This window comes from Aulonocara sp. 'chitande type north' Nkhata Bay, linkage group LG6 (assembly GCF_057382095.1).
Source record: "Aulonocara sp. 'chitande type north' Nkhata Bay isolate Kocher_YH1m ecotype deep benthic linkage group LG6, A_spYH_male_GT1.1, whole genome shotgun sequence".
NCBI lineage: Eukaryota > Metazoa > Chordata > Actinopteri > Cichliformes > Cichlidae > Aulonocara > Aulonocara sp. 'chitande type north' Nkhata Bay.
In genome coordinates, this window is record NC_141349.1 from 18,955,153 (window position 1) to 18,967,832 (window position 12,680).

Sequence of the window (12,680 nt, forward strand, 5' to 3'; positions counted from 1 at the left end):
AGTGATTTGTGGCTCCTACAAACTAAAGAACATAAAAGCGGGGAACAGACATAAAGCACTATGTGTGAGAAGAATAGAAAACTTAAAAGGTTTCATTAACTGAGGGAAAGAGTGTGTGCGATTTTTGTCCACTACACCCTCTGTTTCTTCATTGGAAATCTTTCAATAGAGTTCACGCCAACCACAATGACTGTGATGGCTGTGAGACATGAAGCGCTTGTTTTTGGTGTAAAATTATCTTCTTTTTTTTATCTTGGAAAAAGGAATGACAGGAACAGCATGAGAGACTTTCACCTAGGAAATTACGGGTTAATGTCCCCTGTATTTTCTTTATTTTCAGTTCTGTGTGGTATCATCACTTTTTTTACATTACTTTTACATTTACTTTCATTTTTTTAAATTTAATTTTGTTTTCAGTTGCTTTTAACTTTTGTTTTTCCTGGCTCATTGATCTAAGGGCAATACTAAGGGCCCAGACGAAGGAAATTTCACAAATTTTTGTAATGTTTGGAATTAAGAAAAAATTTATTCAGGCTTCCATTTTTCATTTTGCTAGGTTGCTAGAGTGATCTCTTCCCCACCGTGTTGCCTAAAATGTAAACATCTAAAAGTTTTACTGCCTTGAAAGTGTTACACTGTGTGGACCGACATAGTTGGTGCTGTTCTACAGAAATGAGCCCAGTTTAACATTTTGCTGGTAGACTGGGCTATAAATGCATTCCAGTAGTTAATGTATTTTTTAAAAATGAAAACATTTTTATTATTCCCAACCCCTCCCTCTCCATCTAATCTCAACTGTCTCTTGTTTAGTCTTGGTTCTTCCTCCATTAAAAAAAACCCAAACCCTTTTCTTAATATATGTGTTTTTAATCAAACAACAAAAAAAAGGAAACAGTGTTTTTGTATTGTTGGACATAAGCTTTGAAACCACTGAGGTCCATAACCTCTGGGATTGTCAGTGGAGAAAGGCAGTCATCACTGTTTCCATGGGGGTGTAATAATCATACGGCTTAATAATGGCATATTGCTTTGATTATGGTACGCTGGCCAATGTGGGTGTGTTATGTAATGCCTACAAATTCAGTCCAAACATACAGTATTTCCATGTTTGGGGTTTGAGGTTTGTGCGCATGTGTGTGTGTGTATTCTTATTGGTGCTTTGAGATGCATAGCCATTGAGGCCATAATTTAGTCCATTATGTCCTCTGGTTTGCAGTCGTAGCCCGAGGCCTCTGGCACTGAACGTTGTGTCATTTGCTACCAACTGGGTTTTTGATGAGAGTGTGTGACCTAGACGCCTCATCCCTCACCACTGTCTCATTCCTTTTATTTACATCTGTCTTTAGCATTCTAATTACTCTCTTTATTGCTTTAGCCTGGAGGAATCTGTTATACTGGAGAAAAAAAGGACTAAGGACACTGGAGTTTTAACCAATAATAAAGCAGCATAACTCCCATTACCCATAGGCAAAGATTGGGCCTGTGAGGCTCTTATTTTATGGGCTTTGGGCAAGATACCCACAGACAGTATTCTCATTCCAGGATGTATATTGGAAGGATCTATTTGCTTTTCTGATTTGTGAATATCAAAGCAATTTTAATTTCGGAATCATGCATGGTGAAAAGGAAACGCTTTTTTTCCTGAAAATAAAAAGGTTTATAGATTTTTTTTTATGGTGATGCCATCAGACTGAAAAAAGATCATTCATTTGACTTGTGCATTTATAGATTTGCCAAAATTTAAATGAAGGGATGATCATTTGAAACATATCAGGCTGTGGAACATGGTGCGGTTTGTATTTTTGCTTCCACCCAGGAAGAGTACCACGCAGAGTACACACGCTGCACACTGTCTAATCTTTATTTTTAGACAATAGGAATTTAAAAAACAAAAACTTTTAAATTTTCCGTCCCTTCCCACCAAATTTTATGAAATAGCATCGAGTGCAGGCACAGCAGTCTTTAATGAGCTCTCAACTTTAAAGACTTGAAGGATATTAACAAGCTGCTTGACAAATGGTGCTTAGAAGCACATTAAAGACGCAGCTAATGGTGCGCATAATGACGGCTAATTTTCGATCAGATATAAATTAGAGCCCCCAACAGTTATTTGCCTTAAGGACTTTATGTAAATGATTCTGTTCTGTATAAACTGAAAACTGAGAGTGAGTGAGTGAATGAGTGAGGGAGAGAGAGAGGGAGAAAGGGAGAGAGAGAGACTAACACTCCTTGTGGGTATGATTAATAGATCTGCAACAGAGCACGGCTGTCAAAGCCCAATGAACACACATCCACTAGACAGCTCTACCACCTTCTCATTAAGGTCCAGTCTCTAAGCGGTCTACAACTTACTCATTCAGAACACCAAAACAGCCTCTGAGAACAAGGAAGTGTAAAACTCAGTGGTCGCAAGGAAGGAAGACCAAGCAAAAGGGAACGCTAGGAGGAGGCCTGCCGGTCCATAAACATGTATACACATCCAGTGTTGTTAAATATTTGATAGCTGAAGGCACTTTATGGCATCAATTTATATGTTAGGTCATAATACATAACAGTATGATGACTTGATGTGCCTGAAATTAAATGATGAACCCATTTGGTTAATAGCTCTTATATTCATGCACAATATGGCGAATCTGCAGATTGAAATCTAGCAGTCTGAGGTCAACGGTCTTAGTATATGGTTTTGTATTGTTACTGCATGAGCAGGGGTTGTACACAATTTATGTAAACTGGACCTGGTACAATGAATTTAATCATTTTACTATCTTTTCTATTTGCATTGAAAATGTAATAAGAACAATGTTGACACAATGATTTTAATGCTGACATTAATATAAAAATATGGATGAGTAATTTTTATATACCATGATGAGAGCTTGATTTTTGTTATTTTTAATTTTTCAGTTTAGCCCTTCAGAGAAGAACCATTGTATCATTTCTAAAATATGCTTCATATCATCACATGACTCCACACTCCTGTCACACACCCTTATGAACTGGATTTTTCTGTGACACATAACACAGAGAGTTCAGGTTTTACCACATTTCCACAGCATTGTGTACCTTTGTGATATAAATTCACGGAGCGGTACGTGAACTACACTTTACAAAAATCTGAAAATCAATATGTTCAAGGATCAGTGAAGATGATATCGGGATTACAAAGCCTTAATTGAATATTGCTTCAAAAGTAACTAATGAGGATTTTTTTAAATATTGTTTAATGTTTAATATATACCAAAAATATAATTCTTTGGTATATATTTTTACACATAGTCAAGTCGATTTCACTAAAATGATGTGTTTAAAATGTTCAAATATATTTTCCCACCAAGTAGCTTTTTATAGCCTCCACTGACGTTACAGTTAATTATTATTCCAGATTTTGCACCTGCACGCCCCTAGCGGTACGAAGCTGTATTGCAAAATGCATGTGGATATTTTTTTTATGACGTAATGGTGAACTTTATTACAAGAGATTAATTTGTACCACAGCAGGCTCTGGATCCTAATAGGAAGACTTTTCTATTGAGGATATAATTAATTATTTATTGTTATCTATATTGACAAACCCTGCTCACATCCAAATGCTAAATTTATTTAACACATATAATCTGTCCTTCATAAAGTCTAAAACATGCTCACCATGTTGGAGATAACTGTATTGAAAGAGTCTAAGTGGGGGGTAGACATTATTCCCCCTCAAGCGAAAGCATTCAAATATTCATTTAGTTTCATGAGGAAAAAATAACATTCACAAAACTGCACCAGCCTGACAAACAATGAAGGCAAAGAAAGAAATCTTTTTTTTTCCTTAAAAGAATAAAAGAAAGTTTATTGTTTTCATTTACAAATGTAGGGGAGATGTGAAAACGCTCTGGGGGGTGGGAAGGTAGGAACTTGGTTTAGCATCCCAAATCATTGTTTTGGTGTTAGCCAAATGTCAGGGGTGACTGTGGCTTCTCAACACCCACCCTCTAATCATGCCCCTGAGCTATTTTAGTTGAAGGCTATGAATGTTTCCTATGCTATTAAATTAACGGGGCTTTTCTTTCTGTTTTTTTTATTTTATTTAAAAAAAAACTATTTTTCCCCTCACAGAAATTGTAATTTATAATTTCTTGCTATGCTACGGTTTTAATTTGCCACTCTTGTTATTGCTCCCGGTTTAGAAATCATCACCTTTCCTTTTATTTCGTTCATCAAAAAATATGAATGACTTCAAATAAAGGTACGAGTTTAAATGCAGCAGCGTCATACATTTTTAATGAAGAGCGTATTCTTGACGCATGTGCGGATAGCGAGTCTTCGTTTCTGGTTAGATTTCAAAATAAAGGCTATGCAGCGCGGGCCTTTTCTGAAAGTGTTCGGGTTTAAAAGGCAAACGTTTTGGCTTCACTTTTTACCACCACACTGGAAAATAAAAATCCTATTTCATGATTATTTACTAAGAAATAAACATTTTATCAGCTTCAAGTTTACAATTTCAGTAAAGTGGATGCTTGCCTAACAATCTAGCCTTACCCATCTGACGAACAACACAGCGTTTAAAGACGTGATGATTTCGGAGTGTGCACGTGGATTTGGGTTGTACGTGCACGTGCGTTAGCTAGTGTATTAGAGAGCGAGAGAGACAGCGAGAGAGAGAGAAGGGCTATGTTTCACTGGCACACAGAGTGTGGATTTCCCTCCTTTGCATGCCATCCCAGATCAGAAAGTATCCCACCAACCTCCTCCAGCCATCCAGTGCTACTCCATCGATTAGATTCTGGGGAACACTTAACAAACTAATGACTATTGATGGCTGATTAATATTGCATCAACAACAACTGATTGGCGACACTATCAAATAGCGTGTGCCGCTTCGCATTCAAGCGGCCATCTGACGGGGCTTTTGTACAGTATTTTGGAGGCGTGGAGCAGCCAACAGATGATAAATACGGGATTGCGTGTTGCGCGGCGCGTTCACTTTATGGCTCACAGTTCGTCTAATTCGAGAGCAGTCGCGTCTTTGAAGGCAGACACTTGGCGTAAATGTACAGTTAAAATATTCTACTCTCAGGTCCCCGGGCGGAGCTCCGACAGTCCCTGGCTTCATTAAAATTTCATCAGTATCCCTGTGAAAGAGGGGGGAACTGTTCTGGGGAAAGAGAAAAAATAAAACAGAGGGCGTAATTATAACAAAAGGAAACAGCGCTGCCCTTTTCGTTTTGTAGAAGGCTCCCACGGTGTCTTTCTTACGCGTGTGCTTCAATGTATGGAGCCCGTGCAGCGTGGTCTGAGCAGACGTGTCTGTGACTTTAAGGTAAATTGTTTTGGCTCAAATGTTTATTATATATATATATCGCCTTTATGTCTAAGAAGAAAAGAAAAAAACAGACCTTCGATTTTCTTCTTTGTGCTTGGGCCTTTTCTTTATGTGTGTGTGCGTATTTTTTCGGTGCTGGGGTCACATTGATTCGCTATCAAAGAATCCAGATCGATTTTCGCCCAATATGTTTAAACCAAACAGGCGATAGCCGTCTGGTTAAGAAGCTGCCCGCTGCCTGCCCGTCTGTCTGTCTGTCTGTCTTCCTGTGCAGAGCTGCAGCAGCGAAGCTCACTGCATAAAGTTAATTTCAATTCCCGATGAGACACTCACTCGGCAGCCCTCCCTGACCAGCGGTAATTAACAGGGATGGCTAATGACTGCTTAACTCGCTCTTCATAATTATCTGGTTTTCATAATTCGATGTGTAATTTAATAATTCGCTCTTATTAACGTATTAAGTGAATGGCTCGTTTAGGGGAAATTAGAAGCACTCACCAGGAGCATCTTTTAATTGATGAACCATCACCGCTGTCTCATTAATAGGGTCGTTTTGATACCCTTAATATGTCACGAGGGTGGCGCTTCAGCATATTTGGTTTATGGATGAGTTTTCTTTTTTTAATGAAGGCGCTGCTTTACAGATAGGACTAATTTTAATGAGGTGTGTAAATACAGACGAACGGTACACTCCTCACATTTAAATTAATTAAGATATTAGTGGATCTTTTATGTCATTTACACGAAATATTGTTTGACACTCTTTGGAAATACTGCATGTGTAAAATAATATTTTTTAAATCTATAAAAATATGTTGAGAATCACCTGATGTAATTTTTCTAAAGCAGATTTAAAGTATTTAAAAAGTCATCTCGTTTCATCCTGGGTTTTTTGTTTTGTTTTACTGTTATAATGAGTTTGAAGTGATCCAGAAACAATCCCATGAAAATGCATTCCACGTGATGTAAATAATTGGTGTAAAGGTGGATGACAGGTCTCAGAAATGCTAATATTTGGCTCCTCCGGCCTGTCAGGGATCTGTCCATGGTGCTGAAACGCTTGCTCAGCGCTCAGCAAACCAGCAGACCAGTAAGCCCCGAAGACCCCCCACAAAACAACAACAACAAAATATGTGGACATCACATCACCCTCCTCTTCCTCATATCTAACGATAACTACGAACCAAAGGTTGTGCTTCAAAGCCTGTGTGCCCGCATGCACGAGCGAAGCATGTTGGAGTGTGTATTTAAATAGAGTCGGGCACGTTGGCAGGCGAGCTGTTTTTCTGGCGGGCTGACATCTGGCAAGTCTGCGCTCCAGGGACCCATCTAGCTCTCCACAGACCCCCTGATTAGGCTCTAATAGAATATTAGCATTTGCTCTCAGGTAAGGCAACAGTGAGCTACATAAGCTGGCAGCACGTCAGTGGAGACGCCACGTGTGTCTTTAACGTTGATGGAATAGAGGGGAAGTGGTTCCTGTAGGGCCTGCTTTATGTCTAGGCCTGGAGGAGGGTGGCGAAACCAGAAAGGCAAGACGAAGAAGAAGCAGAAGAAGAAGAAAAGCAATTTCACATTTTAATTTTTGGTATTCATCTCATGCTCTTATATTGCCCGGATAAGCCAGAGAACAGATTGGGTATAGGGAGTGGGGTTGGTGGTTATGCCTTGCTCATAAGGACTGTGACAGTCCACATGTTGTGTTATAAATAAAACAACCTGGGCACATTTTGGTACCAACAAGTCATGTCATTTTTTTTTAAAAGAGAGAGGTATTTGAAGTAAAAATACTCCAATAACGTCTGCTCTATCCACCAGCCATCTCTAAAAAAAAAAAGAAGAAGAAGAAGAAAAAAAAAGAGCTGCGTAGCCCACAGCTAAACCGTTTCCCTCCTCCTCATCAATAAATAAATAGATGAATAAATAAAAGAATATTAATATGTCTGGGAGAGCCACTTTGCACAGTGTAGTCATGGAAAAACGTCCGATTAAATGTTAAAGTTTGTTCTTTAATGAAACACATATTGCAGTTCAATAAATTAATTAATTAAAATTACATGGATGTAATAAATTAATAGAATTATTTAACCAGGGAACCAAAAGCAACATACATTACAGAAATAAGTTACCTCAGCTAAACAGCAATACAGCAAAAACCTGTACGGATATATTTATGTGCATCGACTGGTTCCAATGAAATATTTACATTGTACACGTATACTTCCATGAAGCTGTTTCTTTTTCTCTTCAAGAAAAACAAAAAAACAAAAACAAAAACAAAACATTACTTAAACAAGGTGATTTAACAAGCAACGACTCCATAACGATGCGCGTATATTTATACAAATAAATAGCAGGAGAGGGGGGGAAAACATACATAAAATAATATAAAAACAGAATACTATCTCATATATATCTCGATTGTACCATCTCAGACGTTAAAAGTCGCAAAAACAATTTTGTGACCGTACGTTTTACAGTCGTTTCCCTTTAAACCAGAACAACACGCTTAACTTGCTGTCAGAATTTGATTTTCTCAAGCAAAACGAGGAGGAGGAGGAGAAGGGGGTGGGGTGGTAGTGTGGGGGTGGGTGGGTGGGGGGAAATCCCAATAAATATATAATGAAGTAAACATGACCTCACTCAATAAATACTTCATAAGACACCGGCCCACGCTGGATTGTAAACTTATTGTAGCCGGCGACAAATCAAATTTTCTTTTAAATAGCGAAAAAATCTGTAGAAGCCACCCTGTTTTGATAATCCCACATGAGGCATAATAATAATAATAATAATAATAATAATAATAATAATAATAATAATAATTAGAATAATATTAACTTTAACTTAATCCAAACCCAGGGTATCTTGAAAAATAGATCCCCGACTTTGAGCACATGTGGTAACAAAAATAAGTGGAATTAATAACACATTTAGACACAAAATGAAGTGTGTGTGTGTGTGTGTGTGTGTGTGTGTGTGTGTGTGTGTGTGTGTGTGTGTGTGTGTGTGTGTGTGTGTGTGTGTGTGAGAGAGAGAGACAAGGAAGTTATTCATTTACACAAGGATATTTGGCAGTAATCTAATATTAGCTTAAAAGAACAAGTGGTGTGTGGTCCTCTTAATCCCCCTCGTGGACCCTGAATAAATGTCAGACTGCACTGTCATGAACTTGGAGGGGGGTGGGGGGATATAGCTTATCCTATAAGCCAAAAATATAAACACCAATATTCACCAACCAAGTGCTTTGAGTAAAATGGCCCCGCTATTTTCACTTTGAGGGTGGGGAAGGTGGGAGTTCTAACCCAAACTATAGTCACCATTTGAAATGAATTATAAATACAAATTAAAGCGTAGAGTCCTGTAAGTCATACTGCGTTGGCATTAAAAAGGTGAAGCATAGTAAGTGTGGAAACAGTGGTCTTACTTGCTCTGTCAAACGACGCTTTACTTGACTCCACATCTTCCTCTCAGCGAGTAAAAGACGTGACTGGATCTGTTTTTTCTTTCTTTCTCTCTCTCTCTCTCTCTCTCTCTCTCTCTCTCTCTCGCTCTCTCTCTCTCGAGTTTTTTCTCTCTTTTTCTTTTTTGTCAGTCATTGTTCGATTTCAGGATTTTTTTTTTCAAAGTTCAAAGCACAAAGTCATCGATGATTGAAAAAAACGTGTGAGATAGGAAATATGATACAAATCATCTCTAAACAGTCCCAAGTCTTTTTGAGGGTGGTGGGTTGTTTTTTTTTTTCAGACGCATGCAGAGTACTTCATTCGTTTCTGTTTCTGTCGCTGGTTGCAAAACCAGACCCGCACCACGTTCTTTTTCAGGTCCAGCTTTTCTGCGATTGCTGCGATTTTCTCCGAGGAGGGACGCGGCTGAATGGCAAAATAGGCCTCCAGCGATCTCTTCTCCGGTGCGGCTATTGACGTGCGCTTCCTCTTTTTCTCCGCGCCGTTGAACAACTCGGGTTTATTAAGTTTCTCCCTGTGTGATTTCTCGGCTTCTTCTAGCCACGCTTGCAGGATGGGCTTCAAAGCGATCATGTTGTTATGTGAGAGCGTGAGGGACTCGAATCGGCAGATGGTGCTTTGGCTGAGGGAGCCCACCCCAGGAATCTTCAGACTGGCTAAAGCTGCCCCTACATCCGCCTGGGTAACCCCGAGTTTGATCCGTCTCTGCTTAAACCTCTCCGCGAAGGCTTCCAAGTCCCTTGGATCGGCGTCCACGTCGTTCATGCCCATGTGCGGCGGTAGCCCGTGGGCATGAGCCATGTTGATAGCTGCCTGGTGCATGTGGTTCATGCCCGCCATGTGGGCAGGGTGCGCAGGCGTGGAAACCACCGAGCCATCGGGTCCTGCCATGGCTCCTAGTGCCAGTCCAGGGGTGATGTGATCCAGCAGGTCCCCCTCCAGTGCCTGGTGAGGCTGGTGGTGATGGTGGTGGTGGTGGTGATGGTGGCCAGCCAGGGCGGATGGATGAGAGATAGGCACCGAGGAGGAAGAGGAGGAAGACGACGTGCAGGGGAGCGTGTTCATGGTGTGGTAGGTTGCGTCCGGCTTGAAGGGACTGTGATGTGGTGGGTGGTGGTGGCTCTTGGTCTGCGAGACTATATCCACCGCCGCTAGAGCTTCAGCCCGGGCCAATAAACTCTCATCCAAGCCTCCGAATATATTGCTCTGCAATTGCAAATAGAATGCACACATAACTGTCAGCAGGGAATTCTCCCTCCACTCCTCGGTTTAAAACATTTCCAGAATGTGAAAAAAAGAAATCCTAAAAAAGGAGGGAGCACACAAAACAAGACACATGCAACATCCCAGGTCATAAAAATTAATACGAAAGGCAAAGCCGACTGAATACATAAGTTGAGCAGAGAGGAGGAAAAAAAATATGGAGGTGTTGGGTGATTTGCTGTGCAGACATGAAAAAAACATCAAGCAACGAAAAAAAAAAGTGGGCTGTCAAAATGTGCCTTTAAGCAGTGATTATGCAGAATACATACCGGTGGGGTTGGGAGACAGGCTCTGCGCATCGCCTCCGAGCTGCTGCTGCTGCCGCTGCTGCTGATGATGGTGCTGCTGTGTCGGGAGGATGAGCAGGAGGACGAAGGTGCATTGGAAGTCAGAGTGGAGGACGAGGAGGAATGCAACGAGTACTTGGGTTCGGGCAAGCTGGCGTGGGCCATGGCAAAAGGCTGCTTGCTGTTCAGAGACATCATCATCATATTTGCGGGCGTCCAAGCCTCGGCAAGTTCCTTTTAATAAGTTAAGACTCCGCCTCCTCTGGTCGGGAGTTGAAGCCCAATTGCTTCGCAGGAATCTCAAGTCACTGTCGAATAAAGTGTCGGCTGAAGACGGTCGTCCAACACTGAATCACATCTATTTATTATTGCGCGCGGAGGTAACGGAGAGGCGTCTCGTCTTTTTGTGGCGAATGAGATATCACAGACGCCAACAAACCATGCAGCCGAGCGCCGATGATACCTCTTCCCGTTGTGGACTTGTGGCGTAATGGTTCAAAAACACTTTGTGCCTTTTCTCCTTCAGCTTGCCCCCCACCTTCAGAACTACACAATATGTTTTCTTTGTTGTTGTTGTTGTGTGCCTTGGATTATTTTTGGCAGAGCTCCTCATCAACGACGCCAGCAAGAAAAAAAAGTTTCTCTCCGTCTCTTAGGATTTCCAAAAATACTTCAAGTTTGAAAACTGTTGCCGTTCTCGTTGACCTGTTTATTTTTTCCCCTCAAAAGTTTCCGTCTTGATATGACCGTAAGTGAGAAGTAATGGCGATGACAGTCTCTGTATTGTACCTCTTCGACTACGTTGAATGCTGCGGGGACCCGAACTGCCTCTGCTCTGAGGCGAAGGGCAGACTGAGTCTCTCTCCGCCTCTCTCTCTCTCTCTCTCTCTCTCTTACACACACACGCGCACACACACCCTCTCCCTTCTCTCTCTACAGCGCTCTCAGTGTCTCACTCACTCACACACTCGCACACACACACACACCCTTTTGAGCGCACCTGAAAAAAAAAAACCCTTTCATGATTTATTATTCTTCATTAGCCACACCACCACCACCACCACCACCACCACAGCCGCCGCCGCTGGGGACTCTGCGCATGGGCAGTCTGCAACAAGGCATTTATTTCAAATGAATCTACTTCATCACCAACACCACCAACACCTCGTTACCAACACCGTGTCCAATAAAAGTCGGAATCCCGGTTTGTTGTAACAGAAAATATTTATATATTTTTAAAATCTTGAACTTAAAAAATTACATGGAAATATTGAACGCGGAGGGAGCAATGGGAGTAAATTATCACGACGGACAGGGACAGCTCCCCTTTACACAAGTTTTTCCGCTATAGTAAAGGGGAAAAAACTGATTACTACGATAACTAAAGGTTGCACAGAGTTTTGAAACAGGAATGGCAAGTGACTCGATTACTATCTTAGCATCCAAAGTAAAAATCATATGAAATTATACTAAATATATAACCATATTTTGTAATCTTGAAAAAAAAGAAAATACCTGAAGAATCACGAATTGTACCTAATGAATTTTTTTTGTTATTCCTCTACGTTGGAATCTATGCGTAAAGGCTGCACGTTAATGAATGACAATAAAAGTGGATTTTTCCTTTTAAAGTAATGAACACCGTTAAATTGTAAATCCACACACTTGTCATAGCAGCCTATTATCTTATCTCTTTGCTAATTACGCCACATTATCGGTAACGTAATTAAAACGTTTAATCACGTTGTAATTAACAAGGGGTGCCTAATTTATTTAATATGGCTCCGTCTATAGAAACAGCTAATTGTTTTCCAAGTAGCCTAAGCTAAAGGAGAGTGGAAATATTCAATCGTTATATATATATATATATATATATATATATATATATATATATATATATATATATATATATATATATATATATATATATAGCCTAAGCTAAAGGAGAGTGGAAATATTCAATCTTTATATATATATATATATATATATATATATATATATATATATATATATATATATATATATATATATATAAATCTGTGTTTAGACAGAGATAGACAGAGACACTCGGCCTTACACCTGTCACACTTCTTGTGACAGGTGTAAGGCGATGATGTGTTTGAAAAGATCACTCATCTCCTTAAATGTGTTACTAATATCAAATGTTCGGGATTCCACATTTAATCACTTCCTTTTTCAAAGAACATTAAGTCTGTTCTCATTCTTATAATTAAAGTCTACATCTCGCCGCTCTGCTTTGTGTCTGCAGCTTCATTTTTTAAAAATACAGATATTACAGCCGCGATTAAAAACGCGCTTTCCTGAATACAGCGTGTGTCTTTGCAAGCGACT

At 40.1% G+C, this 12,680-nt stretch overlaps 1 protein-coding gene across 1 annotated transcript; it reads right to left on the bottom strand.

The window, feature by feature from the left end:
• Positions 1-7,914: 7,914 nt before the first annotated feature.
• Positions 7,915-11,320, bottom strand: pou4f2 (POU class 4 homeobox 2). The gene is made up of 2 exons (XM_086295404.1): positions 10,311-11,320; positions 7,915-9,984 (listed from the first exon to the last, which is right to left on the bottom strand). Exons 1-2 carry the CDS (start codon positions 10,530-10,532, stop codon positions 9,055-9,057), a joined length of 1,152 nt encoding a protein of 383 aa, XP_086151530.1. The 5' UTR covers positions 10,533-11,320; the 3' UTR covers positions 7,915-9,054.
• Between the last annotated feature and the right edge of the window lie 1,360 nt (positions 11,321-12,680).

What these genes read in the sequence shown, in the direction of transcription:
- pou4f2 (XM_086295404.1), bottom strand. Translation starts at nt 10,532, where the DNA reads ATGATGATGATGTCTCTGAACAGCAAGCAGCCTTTTGCCATGGCCCAC. An exon ending in CCTGTCTCCCAACCCCACCG is followed by an intron (nt 9,985 to 10,310) that starts GTATGTATTCTG and finishes TTGCAATTGCAG; the next exon opens with AGCAATATATTCGGAGGCTT.